Genomic DNA, 19,953 nt, shown 5'->3' with positions numbered 1-19,953 from the left:
ACCCTGTTTGCTGAAGGGGCCACATTAGGCCCAGACATGGGCAAGGGCTAGTCAGGGCACCCGCCCCTGCTGTACCTGTTGGTGATGGTGACCAGCTGAGAGCCATGGTCGGTGCACAGGCGCCGGGCCTCACTGTAGGTCACTTGGTCCTCTCCCAGCCAGTAGCAGGATGGGCTGTGCCATGTCCAACCCTGGCTCAAGAGTGGACAGAAGAGGGGTGTCTGTAGGGAGGATGACTCTCCACCCTCACTCATAAATCCTGCGGTGGGAGATGCCATCAGGGACATCACTGAACGTGCTCAGGACGGAGGGGACTGGTTTGAGTACTGGGCTATGTTCTGCACCTCATTTCTCCACATTCCCCTTCCACCATCACCCACAGCTGTGGAAGCTGGGGTGGAGGCCCAGCCCCAGCGTGGCTGATCGGCAGGCCGCCAGCGACCGGCCAGTGACCTGGCTCGGGAAGATGAATGGCCCTTCAGGCTCCTCTCTTGGGCATTTAAACCAAGAGACACAGTGGGGAAATTACTGTTGGCTGGGAAACCACAGCTAAAAGCTGGGGAGAGCTGCCAGGATGGAGAGGGGATGGGCAGTCCTCGAGGGCCTGGCAAAGCTGGAGTCGGCGCAGGATGCTCCTGGCCCGGGGATGGCAGGAGGGGCTCAGAGACGAGACCCTGGCAGGCGAGGCTGGCAGGAGCCAAGGCAGAAGAGAAGCCGATGTGGTATGTGTGGTGGGGGCCTCATCTGCTGGCAGGGGCTGTGCCAAGACCCCTGGTGATCCTGGGCTGTTAACCATGGACCCTCAACACTCCCCACACAAATTCCAGGCTGGCCTTGGTGCCAGAGAAGTTGGTAATTCCTCTCTACTCCTCCCTTCACCTCTTCGCAGCCATGACACAGCCCCTGGGCCAGGCACTGTCCTTGCCAGTCCACAGACTCCGCAGCTGGGCTCTGCTCTCCCCTCTGCTCCCTCGCCCATGGGGCCATGCCTGTTAGTGTTTCCTGCTCATTTTCTGGGGGAGGCTTTGGGGTCCAGGTGGGTGTGGTAGGGGCTTAATCCAAAGGAAAACAGAGTGAGGAGCCAGCCTGGCTGCAAGGGGCTGCTGGGGTGGGGGGCCAAGGGCCAAGCAGTGTCTTTTAGAAGCAAGCTCCCGGCACCCATCACAGCATTTGCACCCCTGCTCCACTCCCTGGAGGAGGAGAGGGTCTGTCACCCCCTCACACCCTCAGTCACTCACCCCCCACTCACTTACACAGCTTTCATTCCTTGACCCCCCCCAACCTCCCTGAACATCCTCTAGAAGCCCACTGGGGCTGGGAACACAAGGAGGGGGAAGGTGCAGCCCCACCCTGAGTGGCCTCACTCCTCCAGGGGAGACAGACCAGCACACGCCCTGTGTCAGACGGCAGAGGAGGGGGAAGTCAGGACTGGCGGTGCACAGGGGCCACACTTCACTTCGGCAGCCACTGCTTGACATGACTAGGCTGGACTCTGAGGGGGCACTCGAGGGTAGACCAGCCCCCACCTCCCTGTTCTCTGCTGTCTCGAGGAAGTGGCTTCCCCCATGGGGAGGGACTCAGGACTGGGCTGGGGGTGGGGAGCTCTGCTTCCTCCCAACAGCGCCCACCCGTCCCATCCCATCCAGTATCACTCCTTCAATAAAGGAGCAGTTTGGAGAGCTCAGGGAAGGGGGTGCCGACGAGAGGGCGATGCCATGCGAGGCAGCAGGAGTTCATCCACCCCTCCCTCCCCTGGTAGCCCCTCTGACAGGTGGCCCCACTCAGGGCAGCTCCAGAAACTCTCACCTTCCGGCAGCCATGGTCCTCCTCGGCGGCCCCCTGGCTCAGCTGGCCTGCCTTCTTGCAGATGGATGGCAAGGACTGGTTACAGGGACTGTCGTTCCAGCGGCCTTCCTACGGACACAGGGTGAGGAAGAATCTCAACCCCCACCTCCCCATAAATCTCCCAAATCCTTCTTGGAATCTGGTTCCTAGAGCTGGCCCTGTCTCTGACTTACTGTGTGATTCTGACATCTCTGTGTCTCAGCTGTGCAATGGGAAAGGCGGGATGAACCCATAAGCCTCACAGGGTGGATGAGAGCACAAGCAGTTCATGTGCAAACGCCTTGAAACTTAACAAGCATTGTCTAAATGGGAAAGGCGTCCTGGCCTGGCGTGGTGGCTCATGCCTGTAATCCCAGCATTTTGGGAGGCCGAAGTGGGCGGATCACTTGAGGTCAAGAGTTCAAGACCAGCCTGGCCAACATGGTGAAACCCCATCTCTACTGAAAATACAAAAAGTTAGCCGGTTGTGGTGGTGCATGCCTGTAATCCCAGCTATTTGGGAGGCTCAGGCAGAAGAATCGCTTGAACCTGGGAGGCAGAGGTTCCAGTGAGCCAAGATCGTCCCATTGCACTCCAGCCTGGGCGACAGGGTGAAACCCCGTCTCAAAAAAAAAAAAAAAAAAAAAAAGGAAAGGCGTCCTTTTACATTATTGATAACTCGTTTTATAAATATCAAAAACAAACTGGCTAAGATTGTTAGAGTAACTGATGGCAGGATAGACAGCTTGGATTCCCAAGGCGTCTAGCTAGTGCCTGCAGGGCCAGAGTGAGCAGAGGCCAGTGTGCCCAGACCAGAATCTCAGCTGATGAAGCTGAGGAGGAATTTAGTCCTCGGCCCCTGCTTCTGTCTTGGCCCTCCCCAGTATCCACAGGCCCCCAGCATCCACAGGCCCCCAGCCAGCAGTATGTCTGTCTCTAAGCTCCATCCTGAGGGCAGGCGTGTTTGTGTATCCTAGCACCCAGAAAAATGACTGGCACATGGTAGATACTCAATACATAATTGTTTTAAAATTCTTAAATAGCATCCCCTAAGGCAAATGACTGCCACTACAGTCCCCAGCACTGTTTGCAGTATGTGACAGCAGAACATCCTGTCTGTCCCTAGGAAGGGTGGTCTGTGTCCCTACGGCTTTCTCCTTTTTATTTTATTTTATTTTATCTTTTTGAGACAGGGTCTTGCTCTGTCACCCAGGCTGGAGTGCAGTGGTGCAATCTCAGCTCACTGCGGCCTCTGCCTTCCAGGTTCAAGCGATTCTCTTGCCTCAGCCTCTGGAGTAGCTGGGATTACAGGCATCTGCCACCACGCCTGGCTAATTTTTGTATTTTTAGTAGAGATGGGGTTTCACCATGTTGGCCAGGCTGGTCTCGAACTCCTGACCTCAAGTGATCCGCCTGCCTCAGCCTCCCAATGTGCTGGGATTATAGGCATGAGCCACCACACTCAGCTGGCTTTGTCCCTTTTTTAAGGGTCTTTCATCTCTGCTTGAAGCCCTCCATCAATTCCTTCACTTACACCACATCTAAGCCCAAACCATGGCAAATTGTCATAAAACCCAACAATCTCTTGAGATGACAGGACCCTGGACTGGGTAGAGCACTGGGGGCGAGGGCTGGCAGAGTGCAGCCCTGCTTGCAAAGTATCTGCACATAATGTGGGTTCTGATGCCACCTTCTGGCAGGGAAGGGCAGCTGGAAGGAGACCAAGAATGCGCCAGGCACTGTGCCTAAGGTTTCACGAGAATTAACTCCTCTGATCTCCCCAGTGACCCTCTAGTAACTTGCCCAAGGTGACTTGGCTAGTTGGAGGTGGAGGTGGAGGTAGGATTCAAGCCCCGGCAGTCTCTCACATGGAAGGGAAGGCATTGGTGGGGAGGAGGGGGACTGCTGAGAGGTAAGAGGTTCCAGGCAGGTTCTGATAGTAACTAGGATGTCCTTCAGCTGGGGTGGCACCTGGAGGTTGGGGGTGTATTTTGTGGCCCTGTGATAGGGAGAGGGAGATCTCACCGGGCCCCAGATGGTGACACAGTCCTCCAGACTGTCCCGGAAGTTGTTGGGCTCAAAGGGGTGCCAGTGGGTGAAGCTCACAAGGCTCCCGTCAGACCACTCAAAATTCATCTGCAGTTTCAAATCGTTGAGGCCGATCCACAGCTCCTCCACCTCTGGGGGTGCAGCAGGAGAGGAGGGGAGAGAAAACATTGAGAGGTCAGCCTCAGCCACCAGTAGGGAGGAAGGAACATTCTCTGAGGCTCCTGGACAGGATGGGTGGGGCAGTGGGAGGCGCTGCCCTCCACCCAGACACGTGGGCGGGCAGCTCCTCACCTTGCTTGATCTGCTTGGTGATGAATTCCAGCTCTGCCATGCTGTGGATGCTGACCAGGTCGCCACCGCCCCGTAGACATGCCTTCTTGGACTCCTGCCAGCTGCGCTTCTCGGCCTGCAGGCGGTAGCAGTGGCCCTGGAAGGGCTGCCAGCTCGGCTCACACTCCACCTTCACATTGGCCCACCTGTCTGCAGAGACCCATGAGGCTGCTGCTCAGGGACTGAGCCGCCCAGTCTGGGAACCAACCCACTGGGCTGACGTCAACACAGGCGAGGCCTCCCAGTCACCTCCTCTCCAAACTCTCCCAGATCAATCCCGGTCCCCACCACAGGTCTTGGAAATGCTAAAAAAACACAAAACTTTACAGGGCTGCTGGAGCCCCGGGGCAGAGACCCAAGTCGTGGTGGCAGATTCCACCCAGGACAGAACACTTCCTCTGGCTGTGGCTCTCAGAATACGATGGGTGGGCCAGGCATGGTGGCTCGGGCCTGTAATCCCAGCACTTTGGAAGGCTAAGGCTGGAGGATTGCTTGAGCCCAGTAGTTCAAGAACAGACTGGGCAACAAAGGGGAGACCCCATCTCTATAAAAAATAAAAAATTAGCCAGGCATGGTGATGTGCGCCTGTGGTCCCGCTACTCAGGAGGCTGAGGTGGGAGGATCACTTGACCCGGGGAGGTCAAGGCTGCAGTGAGCCATGATTGCACCACTGCACTCCAGCCTGGGCGACACAGCAAGACCTTATCTCAATCAATGTATCAATCAATCAGTCAATAAACGATGGGTAGAAAGGACAAACCAGCCCCATGAACCTCAGTTTCTCCCTCTGTAAATGGGGTTTCCTGCTATGAGATTCAAGCTTGGCTTATGGCCCCCTGCCTAGTAAATGGAATCACTGTTATTCTCTCAAATAACATTTATTGAGCACCCACTCTGTGCAGGTCTGGGCAGCCCAGGAGGGAGAAAACTGGGAAACGGGACCTTGAGCCACTAATGGGGCCCAGGCAGGCCCACCAGGAATCTGAGGTCTTGGTGGGCGGGCAGCCGAGAACATTAGGAGGTGCTCAAAGTCACTACAGATCGGCCCCATCCCCCAGCTGGGACTCTTTCCCCGCTCCTAACCCTGAACCCCAGGGCTGAGAAATCCACCCGTCCCAGGCCCTCCCTTGCCCCGATTTCCGTGCCTTTCAGGTTCACCTTCTAGGGGTTGGGGTCCGAGGGCAGCTGAGGCAAACAAGCCCTTACTTGGTCTTGGCAAGAGAAAACAGGACTTCACCAAACCACCCACAGTGTCAGGCTCGGGCAGGATTCTGCCTAGCCGGGCAGGAAAGTGCGCGCCCACTAGAACACGGCCTCAGACTGGGATTCCAGTGGTCCAGCCACACCTGCTCCTGGAGACTCGGCAAAGCTGGGCGGGCTGAGAGCCCGATTGGGCTCGCTCTCTGGCTCAGGACCTGTCAATCATCTCTTGTTAGCCAATGAGCTAAGACCTGACGCTGCCGCCCCAGACAAGCGGATTTTAGTGGCTGCTGAGACCCGAGGGGCCTCAAGGACCGGAAGGGAGCTTGGGAAATGTGGATGCTTTGGGGACACGACGGCGCCTGCCTTCGAAATGACAGGACTTAAGTGATGAGACCGGGAAAGCAGAACCTGCCTAGAATATGCCTCGTGCAGAGAGATATGGGCTGGGCAGAGGGGCGGAAATCCGAGGCCTTACATCTGTCTGCAGGTCCGGGAAGACCCAGAGGACAGAGGACTTGGTAAGGGGCCACAGATAGGCTAGGCATGCCCACACCCGGGCCTCCCAGCGGGCCCCTTCCTTCAGAAAGGTGCTTGTGGGAGGACTGGACTAGGGCCCAAGGCTCCCTCCAGCTAGAGGTGGGGGTGCCCTAGATCGGGTTGCTGACGTTTCAAGCTTCTGCTCCTGGCCCCTTACGGAATGGGAGATAAAGCAGTGGTCAACAGTCCTGAATCAGGCCAGAGCCGTGGCTCACGCCTGTAATTCCAGCACTTTGGGAGGCCGAGGCGGGTGAATCACTTGAAGACAGGAGTTCGAGACCAGCCTGGGCAACATGGTGAAACCCCATCTCTAAAAATACAAAAAAATTAGCCGGGCGTGGTGGCATACTCATGCCTATAATCCCAGCTACTCGGGAGGCTGGGGCATGAGAATCGCTTGAACCTGGGGATGAGAATCGCTTGAACCTGGGAGGCGGAGGTTGCAGTGAGTGGAGATTGTGCCACTGCACTCCAGCCTGGGCGACAGAGCGAGACTCTGTTTCAAAAAATAAATAAATAAAAATAAAAAGGCGGGGTGCGGTGGCTCACGCCTGTAATCCCAGCACTTTGGGAGGCCGAGGTGGGCAGATCACCTGAGGTCAGGAGTTCAAGACCAGCCTGGCCAACATGGTGAAACCCCGTCTCTACTAAAAATACGAAAGTTAGCCGGGAAGTAGTGATGCCCGCCTGTAATCCCAGCTACTCAGGAGGCTGAGGCACGAGAATCTCTTGAGCCTAGGAGGCGGAGGTTGTGGTGAGCCAAGATCGCACCACTACACTTCAGCCTGGGTGACAGAGTGAGACCCTGTCTCAAACAAACAAACAAACAAACAAACAAAACCAGTCCTGAGTCGATCATTGGCAAGACTTCCACGGTCAGGAGCAGAAGTTTTGCTCTGTAAGCTCTTTACTGTCTGTGGTTAGTGTTTTGTGTGTGTGTGTGTGTGAGTGTGTGTGTGTGTTGCCATATTTTCTTTGTAAAAGTCTCCTCACCGCCCCACAGCTTCCCAGGAAACTGCACAGCCCCTCCAACCTACACCATAGTAAACATCCACAGCCAACTACAGAAAAACTCCTTCGTGCCAGGCCAGATCTCCAGCCTTCCTCACAACAACCTTGCAAGGGGGGTGGCTTTATTCTCCATTTGCAGTGAGGACTCTGCACCCCAGAGACTAAGCTGCTTGCCCAGGGCCACACAGCAGTAAGGGGCAGAATCCCTAAAGCAGGCCCAGTCCATTGCCCCAACTCCTCCACGAGGCCCCTAAAGCTGTCTCTATGATCACAAACGAGAACCCGACACTCCCTGGCTTAAACATCTGCAAAGGCTCCCCACAGCCTACCTGGCCCCACCCAAACTTGGCCCAGCAGCCAAGACCCTGCAGAGACTGGCTGCAACCTGCCTTTTCTTCACCATGCCCTTTAAGCCAGGGCTTCCCAAACTGTATCTGCACATGAATCATCTGAGGATCTTGTTAAATGCAGGTTCTGATTCAATTACTCTAGGGCGGGCCTGACTGTGCATTTCTAACAAGCCCTCCGGGGATGCTGTGCTGCTGGTTGGAGGACCATACCTGAAGTGGTTAGAATCTATACTCCACCCAAACTACAGCAGGCACCATCCATTTTTTTCTTTTTCTTTCTTTTTTCTTTTTTTTAAATTTTATTTATTTTTTATTTTTTATTTTTTTGAGGCAGGGTCTCGTCTCGCTCTGTTGCCCAGGTTGGAGTGCCGTGGTGCAAGCGAGGCTCACTGCAGCCTCAACCTTGCAGGCTCAAGCAATCCTCCCACCTCGACCTCCCTAGTAGACAGGCGTGCATCACCACAGTCAGCTAATTTTTTAAAAATATTTTGCAGAGACAGGGTCTCGCTATGTTGCCCAGGCTGGTCTCGAACTACTGAGCTCAAGCAATCCTCCTGCCTTGGCCTCCCAAAGTGCTAGGATTATAGGTGTGAGCCACGGTGCCCGGCCATCACTCACCACCCCTTAAAGCTGCAGTGTAGTTCTAGGCCTCCACACCTTTGCATATGCTCTTCCCTCTGCCAGGAATGCCCTTTCCCCACACCTCTTTATATCTTTTAAACTTAGACTCAATTTGAAAGGCCCAAATCAAATGTTATTTCCATAAACCCCTCCTTAACTCTCAGAAGCTGAATCAGTTTCTTCTGTATGCTCCTCTAACACTGATCCATATTTCTATAATCACTCATGACCTGGGATAGTCTAACTGTGCGTTGAGATGTCTGTCACCTCCAGCAGACTGTGGTCTCTACGAGGTAACAGTGGATATTGCCAGCGTTTAACACAGATCTCAGCACATGTTCCCCAAATGAATTAATGACATATTCCAATTTGCTCAGACTTTAACTGAACAATGAAATAAGAGTCAGAGGATCCAGAGTCCCCTTGTGCTGCGGTGGTAACCGGAGGAGAGGCTGGGCCTGCCACGGCTCTGTGGCTGTGTCCCTGGCCCTGGGAGCCCCTCCCCACCCTGCGGCACAGTTCCTGGCTCACCTGGAGGGATGGGCTCGGCCGTGGGTTCTGCGACGGTGTCCCTGGCCCTGGGAGCCCCTCCCCACCCTGCGGCACAGTCCCTGGCTCACCTGGAGGGGTGGGCTCGGCCGTGGCGTTGGGCTTCTTCTTGCACACATAGGGCAGCGCGATGCTGCAGTCACGGTTCTGCCAGCCGCCCGAGGACTCAGTGCGGATCACTCCACAGTTCTCCTCACTGGGGTTGTCCGGCTGGTCTGTGGGGAGGGCAGGGCGCCAGCACCCCCGGAGAGAGAAGCTCACACCGTGGCTCCCGGGGCCCTGCTCAGAACCTCCTACCTCCCTCTGCTCCCTCGGAAGCCTGAGCCAGTTCGGGAAGCCTGGTGCTCAGCTCCAGCTCCGCCCCAGACCACGGGGTCCTCCGCGCTTTCTAACCTGGGTGCACGTCGCCTTGAACCTTCTACCCAGTAACCAGTACCAGCCCCGCCCCGGCCTCCCCATCCAGGCTGCTGGGTGCGCTGGTGTCCGCTGCCCACAGGGGTGGCTGAAGAGGTGAGTGGAGGCTGGCACCCAGTCCATATGCACCAAGACCTTCGGCCTGGGGCAGCGCCGCCCTACATGGGCTAGGGCGGCGCAGTCTGGGGAGGGGGGTGGAGGTCGGTGCTTCCCCTACCCACACTGCCCCTCTGCAGGAGGACATGAGGAGAGGAGTCCATGGGAGGCCAAGAGCCCGCGGGGCCCCTATGCTGCCCTGCGCCCCCAACCTTGTGCCTCACCACTCTCCCAGTTGAGGTACTTGAGGGGCGAGTTGTCCGACCACTGCCAGCCTCCGCTCGTGTCCAAGTCATTCAAGCCGATCCACAGGGTGGAGCTGTACCCAGTGAGGAGGCCTGACAGCAAGGAGGGACACTGAACAGGGGATCCCCAGCCCCAGCCTCCCCCCCTCCCCATCGCCCTCTCCCCAACCCACAAGCGGAAAGGGCCCGGGCCCTCCAGAGGCACGAGCAGGCATCAGGCCCCGGCTCACCGTTGATGTAGGTCTGCTCGTGGATCTCCGTGATGCTCAGCAGATCCGCACCCTGCTGCTCGCAGCTGGCCCAGGCCTCCCTCCACGACAGCGTGGACTGGAAGTTAAACTGGTAGCAGCTGTCAGTCAGCTGGTCCTTGTCCCAGAAGGTCTCGCAGTCGTTACCTGCCACCACGACAGCCCTCTCCTTCAGGCCCCCTCCAGGGTCCCTCGGGAGTGCAGACCCTCCCCCACCAAAAGGCTACACTAGGTAGGGGAGGGGGCAGTATCTCACCCTGGGCCCCGGGGCCCCTCAGCACCAGCCTCCCTCCAGGAACACTGCCCCCGCCCCCACGGCTCCAACAGCTCTCACTCTTGATGGGGCAGAAGCCCCAGCGCTCGTCTTTGCCGTAGTCCTGGGTGGTGGCACACCACAGGTGACCATCCTCGCGGCCCGTGCTGGTGCAGCCGTGGAACCACTGGTTGTCATATTTGAAGGGGATGGTGCATGGCTTTCCGTGGGAGTTCCCCTGGATGGTGTAGACCTCTGCAGGGGGTGGACAGGGGCCAGGCACTTGGCATCTGGACACCAGAGGCTGCCGCGCCCCTCGACCCTCAGGAGAAATCCCCTAAAACCCAGGGTGCTGGGTGTTCGCAGGGGTCAGCAGGTGGGAGAGGCAATGGCACCCCATAGTGGCTTTAAGTTTCCTTCTGCTGTTGAGTCAGCCCAGGAACCAGAGAGAGGCCTTGCTGCACACCTCATAGGGCTGGGAAGGGGCTCCCTAGTACCCCTAATCCCATCCAAACTCCAGCTGGGCAAGAGGGCCTCCAAGTCATCCACAGAGGGCTGAGCCTGATGGAATCTCTGCTCAGCTACCCAGCCCATGGGCTCTGTGTCCCCACAAAGTTCTATCTCGGAACTCAGGGGGGTCTCCCAGGAAAGGCCCCCCCAGGACGGGGCTGTCCACCACAAGAGGCCAGCCCCTCACATGGTGACTCTGGTCCCCATTCACCACATGCAAGACAGGCATTAAGACAACATGGGGGGCTACAATGGGGTTTCACCTGGAGAGTGGGCCTGGGGGAAGGGAATTTTCATTTAATTTTATGTTATATACTTGTATACTATTTGAAGACTTTACAAGCATGTATTTTGCAATTTTTACAAAAGTAAATTAAATGCTTTGAAGTTAATTTTTCTTTTTTCTTTTCTTTTCTTTTTTCTTTTTTTTTTGTGGGGGGACAGAGTCTTGCTCTGTCACCCAGGCTGCAGTGCAGTGGCGCAATCTCAGCTCACTGCAACCTCTGCCTCCTGGGTTCAAGCGATTCTCCTTCCTCAGCCTCCCAAGTAGCTGGGACAATGATGGGCATGCTCCACCACACCTGGCTAATTTTTGAATTTTTAGTAGAGATGGGGTTTTTCCATGTTGGCCAGGCTGGTCTTGAACTCCTGACCTCAAGTGATCCACCCACCTTGGCCTCCCAAAGTGCTGGGATTACAGGCGTGAGCCACTGCACCTGGCCTGAAGTTAATTTTCTTAATTATTAAAAAATGCTTCCTATTATAATTAAACATGTGACTGCCAAGGGTCCACAGAGGCCAAAGGCCTTGTCACTGGGAATCTGTCCCTCATGGCTCCAGTCCCCTGGACATCGGGGACCCCACCCTCCCGCCTGCAAGCGGCCCCTCACCGTGGTAGGGCAGAGCACATAGGTCCTCCTCGCTGCCGTAGATGCGCCACTGGCCACTGCGGGTCTGGTCACCACGCTCAAGGGTGCCAGGCTTGGATATGTTGCTGGTGCGGGCCCCCAGGAGCAAGGACAGCTGGTCACCCAGTGTACGACAATGCCAGCGAAGATTCAGTGCCTCCCGGTCACACTCGTACATGCCCAGGGAGGCCGTGGTGTTGGTGCCTGGCCAGCCTGTGCCCAGGCACTGCATGGTACCCAGGTTGAAGAGCCGGTTTCGGGAGACCCACTTCCAGCGCTGGGCAGGGAGGCTGGTATTGCAAGCCGGGGTGACTCTGACCTGCCCGCCCTGGGCCTCCAGGCAGCCCTGCAGTCCATGGCTGAAGATGAGGAAGACGTTCGGTTCTGGAAGGGAAGGCAGGACACGAAGGCATCACAGGGGCTCTCCTGGTTGGCCCTTGATGACCGGTGTGGCTGACAGGCACCTACCATGTGCCCAGCGCAGGATGGTGAGCCATCACTCATACGTTAAATCACTCGGTCGTCACTACCAACCCTCTGAGGTGGAAGTGAGTGGCAGTGCTAAGCCCTTGTGCCCAGATGAGGCAGAGGCCTGCAGGACTACCTCTGTTCTAGCCCCTGCTCACCAGGAGGGAGGACTCAGTCCTCTGTACCACCCTCAAAAGCAAACCCAACTCCACCCGGCACATCACCTGTATACTTTTCTGAAGATTTTATGAGGAGCAGTGGAGGCATTTACACCACACACCACGTTGCAACCTCAATCTCAATCTCTATTACATGGCGTGGTTTTTCTGCCAAAATTCTTCTTTGATCCGGAGGCATTGTGTCTCACCCTTCCCCCTGCCCCTTGCACTGGTTCCATCCTTTCCTTCTTCTAGGATCTTCCCAGACCACTCATCCCACCCCTGAACTATTTCATGCCTTAATTTTTACGCAGCAATTTAATTCTTTGGCTTCTTCAACCTTTCCTCTTTCCACCTATCTCCTCGCTGAGCAGGCGCACCCTCTGTAGAAGTCATTGGGGGAAATCCAACCTGCCCCCGCCACAGCACACCCACTTTACAGAGTAAGAAATGAAGCTTCAATGCATAGAGACAGAAAGCAAATTAATGGTTGCCTGTGGGTGACGAGAAAGGGGAGTGGCTGCTAAAGGGCACGGTGCTTCTTTTGGGGATATGATGAAAATGTCCTAAAATTAGATTGTCATGATAGTTGCACAATGCTGTGAATAAACTAAATCCGAATTAAATATATGTTTTAAATGGGTAAATTCTATATGTGAGTTATGTTTCAGTGAAGAAAAAGAAAGGAAGGAGCAAGGGAGGGTAGGAAGGAGGAAAGAGAAAGAAAGGAAGAAACGAGGGAGGAAGGAGGGAGGGAGGGATGGATGGTAGGAAGGAGGGAATGAGGGAGGGAGGGAAGGAAGGTAAGAAAAGACAGACAGAGTCTTAGAGACATGAAGTGACCTACTCCCAGTGTCACACACCCAGTAAGCAAACCCAGAACTCTGTGACATCCATCACCTTCCTCTTGTTCCCTGACTGCCACTTATGTACACAACACACATACGGAGTACATCCAATCTCCAAAGAACTTTCGCATCCACTAGCCACTAGCTCCCCAGGATACTTTTCATGTCTTGAAATGATGAATCTGACTGCTAGTGTTTATTTTCTTTTCTTTATTTCTTTTTTTTTTTTTTTTCTTTTTTGAGATGGATTATTGCTCTTGTTGCCCAGGCTGGAGTGCCATGGCGCGATCTCGGCTCACTGCAACCTCTGCCTCCTGGGTTCAAGCAATTCTGCCTCAGCCTCCTGAGTAGCTGGGATTACAGGCATGCACCACCACACCTGGCTAATTTTTTGTATTTTTAGTAGAGATGAGATTTCTCCATGTTGGTCAGGGTGGTCTCAAACTCCCAACCTCGGGTGATCCGCCCACCTTGGTCTCCCAAAGTGCTGGGATTACAGGCATGAGCCACCGTGCCCGGCAGCTAGTGCTTCGATTCTAGGTCTGCCACTGAATATGGGACTTGGGCAAAGTGCTTCATCTCTCTATGCCGTTTCCTCATCTTAAGACTCTGGTAATGATGAAATGAGATAATACATGTAAAGCATTTGGAACAGGATCTGGCACAGTAAGAAGACTATAAATCAGCATTATGCTATGTTGTTGGTAAAGAAATTGGCTGAGGGTGGTGAAGCAATTTGATGACAAGAGTCATAAGATTGTTAAGGGAAGGAGCTGAAATGTGGCCCTCATCTCCTGGGTCCAAATCTCAAGTTCTCTCTCTTCCCCCATGCTGATCTCATCATCCTATTATAGTCCATTCTCCAAAGACAGTCAAAATAATCTATTTTTTTTTTTTTTTTTGAGACAGAGTCCCGCTCTGTCACCCAGGCTAGAGTGCAGTGGCGCAATCTTGGCTCACTGTAACTTCTGCCTCCCAGGTTCAAGCGATTCTTCTGTCTCAGCCTCCCGAGTAGCTGGGACTACAGGCACATGCCACCATCCCCGGCTAATTTTTTTGTATTTTTAGTAGAGACAGTGTTTCTCCATGTTGCCCAGTCTGATCTCAAACTCCTGAGCTCAGGGAATCTGCCCTCAGACTCCCAAAGTGCTAGGATTACAGGCATGAGCCACCGCACCTGGCCTAGAATAATCTTTTAAAGATATAAATCAGTCCTAGAAAAAATTTAAAAATATTATTGGAATGTTGAAGGTCATAGACAACAGTGATGAATTCAATAGCATAAGAACTTTTTTCCCATAAAAAGATTTTTTTCATGGCAACATATAATGCCATCAGCAAGGTCAAAATTCAAATAAATGACAAAAATATATGTGCCTTATTAGAGGCAAATAGTTAAGCCCACAATATTAAAAGAGCCTCTGGCTGGTCCAAAGATGGTGAGTTATCTCAATTGGTTGTTCATAGTCAGTTACAGACCAAAGTCTTTGTTCTACTCTTTCCTCCTTTCTGACTTTACTAGTCTTAAGAAAGAAGGAAGGAAGAAGGACAAAGAAAGAAAGAGAAAGAAAAAGAAAGAAAGAGAAAGAAAGAAAAGAAAGAAAGAAAGAAAAGAAAGAAAGGAAGGAAGGAAAGAAAAGAAAAGAAAGAAGAGCTTCTACCAAAAAAATAGATACATGAAATTTAAGGAAAGTATCAACAATGCAGTAGAAAATGAAGAAGAGATATGCATAGAAAGCAAAAGAAGAAAATGCAATTGCCTCTTAAATATTTGAAATGACAGCCTCGCTCATAGTAAAAGGGAAAAAAACAACAACAACAGAAGGCAGGTAAGTCTTCCTCCTGCTGGAATTACTACAAAGATGATTCATCATTCTTCAAATAAGATTCAGCCTCTTACTATGAGCCACAATTTAATATGATCTGGTCCTGTCTAACGGCCTGATCTCAAATCTTGTTACTCCACCTTGCTCAAGTCGCTTTGACCTCCTTGTTCTTCCTTGAACAAGCCTGGCTGTTTCCCATCTCTGGGCCTATGCATTATTTCCTCTACCTGGCATTTCACATTTCAAACAACAAAAAAGGGTAACATCTTTAGAGAGATCCTCCTGGCCTCCCAATCTTAAAGTGACCACAGTTACTCTCTATCATATCACTTGATTATAATGCTCTTCATGGCATTTATTATCTGATTTTTTTCACCATCTGGGTTGTCTGTGCATCTGCATCTATTGACTGTTTTTTCTTTTGATTATGGGTCATCTCCTGCTGCCTACTATCTGCAAATTTTTATTATATGCTGGACATTGTGGATAATGTCATAAGGAGTCTGGACTTTTTTGTTGTATACTGAACGTCAGGGATGCTATGTTAAAGGAAATCTGGATTTTAAAAAAATCTTCCTCTAAAGAATGCTGGATTTTGTTATGGCAGGCAGTTAAATTACCAGTGGATTACCTTGCTCTTGTGGAGGTTTGGTTTTAAGCTTTGCTAGGGTGGGGTTGTTTGAGTTTTGCCTTTAGTCTTCAGATGTGGCTCTTAACCTTGGATTTAATCATAAGGTGAGGCCCTTCTGGGATTTCAAAAGAAAACCTTAGGTGATTACTAAGCCCCTCAAACTTGGTGGAACTTAAATTTTAAACTCTGTTTCCTCAGCACCAGATAGCAACTGAAACCTCTACCTCCCAGCTGCTGTTTCTGGCTGGACTGCTTAGAGCCCTACCCTGCAAATGCACAGTTCAGGAGTCACCAAGGATTTAAGGAGAATCTGTAGAAGGAATTTCTATGGCTCCTTCCTTTCCTAACATTTCCTCTCAATGTTAGCCTTTCTAGTGGCCCCAAGCTCTAACCGGTAAAACTGCTACTTTCTGTATGAGCTCCTCAAACCAGGTAGTGTGTTCAGGGAAAAGCTGGTTAAATGTGCCAGGTTTACTTTTTACTTTCAAGGATTTTTTCCTCTCTACCTCTGTCTGGTTTTAATTGCTGTTCATTGCCTTCAAATCACCATAATCACCATATTTTATATTTTTCCCTTAGTCTATAAGCATTCTTGGCCAGAGAGTTAGACTGACACAAGCTACTCTGCCACTTCCAGAACCAGAACTCGCTATCTGACACTCTGTTTTCTGTCTTCTCCACCACTGTAACCCCAGCACCTACAGTTCTGCCTGACACACAGTGATGCTTAAATACTGAAGGAACAAATGAACACATGCATGAATGAACGAATTTCATGCCTAGATAATAATCACAAACAACCAGCCTATCTTTCTGCTCCTTGTTCCAACAGCCAGATGAATTTTCCTAAAACATAGTACCCACAGCTCCTGTCACTGATGCTCAAAACACCACCATGGGAGTGTAGGTTGGGGCAGGGACCCTGTCCCTCTGTCCTCTAACAGCACTTGGATGGGGTTCCTCTCTGGGCAGGACAAAGTGAGCTTCCTAAAGTACCCCTAGGACAACTGCCACAGCTAATCTCTGGGTCCCCTGCCTTGAACCTGCTCCTTCCCTCCTGCCATGAACTGAATGTGTCAACCTCCAAAAAATTCATGTGCTGAAAGCTTTTTTTTTTTTTTTTTTTTGATACAGAGTCTCGCTCTGTTGCCCCAGCTGGAGTGCAGTGGCGCGATCTCTGCTCACTGCTGCAACCTCCGCCTCCCGGGTTCAAGCGATTCTTCTGCCTCAGCAGCCTCCCAAGTAGCTGGAACTACAGGCCTGCGTCACCATGCTCAGCTAATTTTTGTATTTTTAGTACAGACGCAGTTTCACCATGTTGGCCAGGCTGGTCTCAAACTCCTGACCTCAGGTGAGCCTCCCACCTTGGCCTCCCAGAGTACTAGGATTACAAGAGTGAGCCACCCCGCCCAGCCTGTGTTGAAATCTTAAACCCCCAGGGTGATGGCATTAGGATGTGAGACCTTTGGGAGGTGCTTAGGTCATTAGGGAAGAGCCTTCATGGATAGGATGAGTGTCCTAATAAAAGACACCCCAGAGAGACCCTCACCTATTCCACCATGTGAGGGTACAGTGAGAAGATAGCTGTCCATGAGGAAGTGGCCCTCACCAGACATTGAATCGGCAGGGACCTTGATCTTAGACTTCTCAGCCTCCAAAGCCATGAGAAATACATTTCTATTGTTTACAAGCCATCTGTTTACGGTATTGTGTTATAACAGCCCAAACAGACTAGGTCACCTTTCAGCCACCCACCAGAAACCAGAAACCAGCTCCAGGACTTGATCCACGCCTGCCCAAGCTTCCTTTAAGGAGTAGGTATCTGGTTCTCAGAAACTCTACTCCAGGCAGTAGTAACAGAAAATGGCCTTGGCAGGAGGTAGCCAAAGGGGCCTGGGGCCGGAAAAGGAAAAAAATTATTGCTTGTTTTGTAGATGTTTCTCAGAGATACGACTGGAAAACGAAGCCCAAAACTTCACGTGAGCCCACAACAGCCCAAAGAGGACGTTATCTTCCTCTCCTCCCCAGCCAGAAAATCCACAAGTGTGCTAAATCAATGCCAGGTGGGCTGTAGCAGTTGTAGCAAACGGTGAATGAAGGGTCTGAAAGAGGTCCAGGTTAGTCGGGAGGGGCTTCTCCCAGGGTCAGGCCAACCTCCCCTCACTTGACAGAGGAAACTGAAGTCCAGAAGGGGGACGAGATTAGAATGTCCAACAGAAGTACCTTTCAGGCCTCAGTTTCCTCCTTTGTCACATGAGGCACAGCTTCGAGGCCCCTCCTCCCTCTGACATCCTAGGCTCTGGGTTCAAATCCACCCAACTTTCTGCTAGGTGCATGGCATGTTCCAGGCAATGCTGGGACCACAAGGAAACTCGCAGCACCATCCCTCCCCTCGCAGGATTTGTAATCCAGTTAGAGGAGAAATGCCGGGCATAAGAGCAAACAAGCCTTTAAAATCCCAGGTGTCTGGGGGCGTTACAAGGAGCTCTGTGCCTCCCAAGGGCCGAGAGACTCCGCTGGGCAGAGATCTGAAGACTGCAATGTGGAGGAGGCACTGAAGAACACAGGTCACATTTTCTCATTTGGCACCAAAAGAGGACAAAGGCAACCTCTTGCATTTTCTCATTTGGCAGCAAATGAGAAAAGGCTGAGGAATCAAAAAGCAGAGGAGAGGCGTGCAGGAGCTCTGCAAAGCAAAGGAGAGGCTGAGGGGGGATTCCTGTAGGTGGATCCGTGGGGACTCTGCCAAGCCGGGGTCAGGGGGTTCTTGAGAGCATTTTCCACCCGAAGTGGCCGGTGGGCCTGGGCCCTCACTGAAAAGAGGCTCTTTCTCCAAGGCCTAGTGGAGGGGGAGTGCACGCTCAGGCTGGGCTGGAACTGCTGGGGAAAGAGAAAAGGCGTCCTGAGAGCTGGCTCTGTGTTCTTTGTACCCGTGCTTCATCAAGCACATACAAAGCGGGCAGAGGGAGCTCAGAGTGCAGAGGCCTGAGGCCCCCACCCCCATCCAGAGAGGGCCCCTCCAGCCTCACCCACCCCCCAGCCTCATCCATATGCATAGGAGCATCAGGTGTCAGTGCAGGGAGCAAAAGTGCCCCCCACAGAAGGTGCAGGGCCCCTCACAAGGATCTTGGGATTCTCCTCCCCAAGGACAAAGACCACTTCTTGCATTTTTTAGGCAATCAACCCATGCCTAGCACAGTGCTACGCATCAAGCTGTGGCTCAATATGTTCTTACTGAGTAAATGGAGAAATGAATGAAGCTAGGCAGGGAGCTGTGCACTGAGCACTGGCTGGGTGTGATTCATTCATTTATTCATTCATTCATCCAACAATGATGTATTGAGAATTTCATAGATGCCAGCAGGGCATTAGGCACTGAGGGTATTGTGAACAATATAGACATGATCCCAGCCCTTATCACCATATGGTCTGGCAGGGCGCTGGGCTCTACAATGAAGACATGGCAACGATAACAATCTGTGACCTCACTGAGCTGTCTTTATCTGCCCAGGAAACTTCCCACCCCCTTCTTGTTCTCCTTGTATTGTGTACCTCTGGCTATGTGGATGTGTGGGTGGGCACAAGGCTCACTCTTGAGCTGATGACAGTGTCTATCCCCTTGGCCACAGTGATGGGGCACATAACTCAAACAGGGCTGATCAGAGAACTCCCCTGGAACACATAAAGCTTTCCCTTTTTGTTAAGATTGCTAGGCTGGGGCTGCCAATGGCCATGCTTCCTACGATGAGGGGATAATATATAAAGAGAAGCAGAGTGAAACGGGACAAAGAGATGGAAAGAGAGGAAGTGAGTCCCAAAGATGCTGGATGTCCTGTCCCTGAATCCCTGAGGCTCTTTCCTCCATTCTGTGAAACACTCAGGATCATCTGCAGCCAGCTGGGCTCCTGCATTCCTTTTTTAATGAGCTTGTCTGCATTGGGTTTCTGTCCCATTCTCCTTATTTCCTGGGAGGTTACTGCTCTAGGACCTCCTCTGACCTGTCAGACCAGCCTCTTGGGTCAGCTGCAGCACCAAGGCCATGTCAGAGGAGGTGCATGGAGGCTGGACCCTCAGCCCATTCTCCTAATCATCCTTCTGGCTGCTCCCTTGGGGGCTTTCTTATCCCATACAGATGATAATCATTTATGAAGCACTGTAAGGGAAATTAAAAATGAACTAGATGCTGGGCACAGTGGCTCATGCCTGTAATCCCTGTACTTTGAAAGGCTAAGGTGGGAAGATCGTTTGAGCCCAGGAGTTCAAGACAAGCCTAGGCAACATGGTGAGATCCCGTCTCTACAAAAAAATTTAAAAATTAGCCAGGCGTGGTGGCTCACACCTGTAATCCCAACACTTTGGGAGGCCGAGGCGGGTGAATCACGAGGTCAGGAGTTTGAGACCAGCCTGGCCAACATGGTGAAACTCCATCTCTACTAAAAGTACAAAAATTAGCAGGGCATGGTGGCACACACCTGTAATCCCAACTACTCAGGAGGCTGAGGCAGGAGAATCTCTTGAACCCAGGAGGCGGAGGTTGCAGTGAGCTGAGATTGCACCACTGTACTCCAACCTGGCAACAGAGTGATGCTCCGTCTCAAAAAAAAAAAAAAATTAACCAGGTGTGGTGGCATGTGCCTGTGGTCCCAGCTACTCAGGAGGCTGAGGCAGGAGGAATAACTGAGCCCAGGAGTCTGAGGCAGTAGTGAGCTATAATCACGCCACTGCATTCCAGCCTAGGAATCCAAAGAAGATACGGCCTCTGCCCTCATGCGTTTATAATGAAGCTGGAGAGGCTGAACTCATGAAGCAATCCATGGAAAAGTTTAAGTCTGCACGGTTGGGGGTGAAGATGATAGATAGAAATGAACTTTCCA

At 52.4% G+C, this 19,953-nt stretch overlaps 1 protein-coding gene across 1 annotated transcript in view; it reads right to left on the bottom strand.

The window, feature by feature from the left end:
- MRC2 (mannose receptor C type 2) overlaps window positions 1-19,953 on the bottom strand; it is a 68,117-nt gene that overhangs the window by 17,608 nt on the left and 30,556 nt on the right. The window contains exons 2-10 of the mRNA XM_003811320.6: window positions 11,131-11,532; window positions 9,812-9,985; window positions 9,460-9,624; window positions 9,209-9,322; window positions 8,546-8,689; window positions 4,165-4,353; window positions 3,850-4,004; window positions 1,807-1,914; window positions 76-191 (exon numbers count right to left, since the gene is read on the bottom strand). Of these exons, the coding sequence (XP_003811368.5) occupies window positions 76-191; window positions 1,807-1,914; window positions 3,850-4,004; window positions 4,165-4,353; window positions 8,546-8,689; window positions 9,209-9,322; window positions 9,460-9,624; window positions 9,812-9,985; window positions 11,131-11,532 (1,567 nt within the window). The remainder of the gene's footprint in view (window positions 1-75; window positions 192-1,806; window positions 1,915-3,849; window positions 4,005-4,164; window positions 4,354-8,545; window positions 8,690-9,208; window positions 9,323-9,459; window positions 9,625-9,811; window positions 9,986-11,130; window positions 11,533-19,953) is intronic.

This window comes from Pan paniscus, chromosome 19 (assembly GCF_029289425.2).
Source record: "Pan paniscus chromosome 19, NHGRI_mPanPan1-v2.0_pri, whole genome shotgun sequence".
Lineage (NCBI taxonomy): Eukaryota > Metazoa > Chordata > Mammalia > Primates > Hominidae > Pan > Pan paniscus.
The sequence above is the reverse complement of the archived record's forward strand: the minus strand, read 5'-3'. Positions and strand labels throughout refer to the sequence as shown.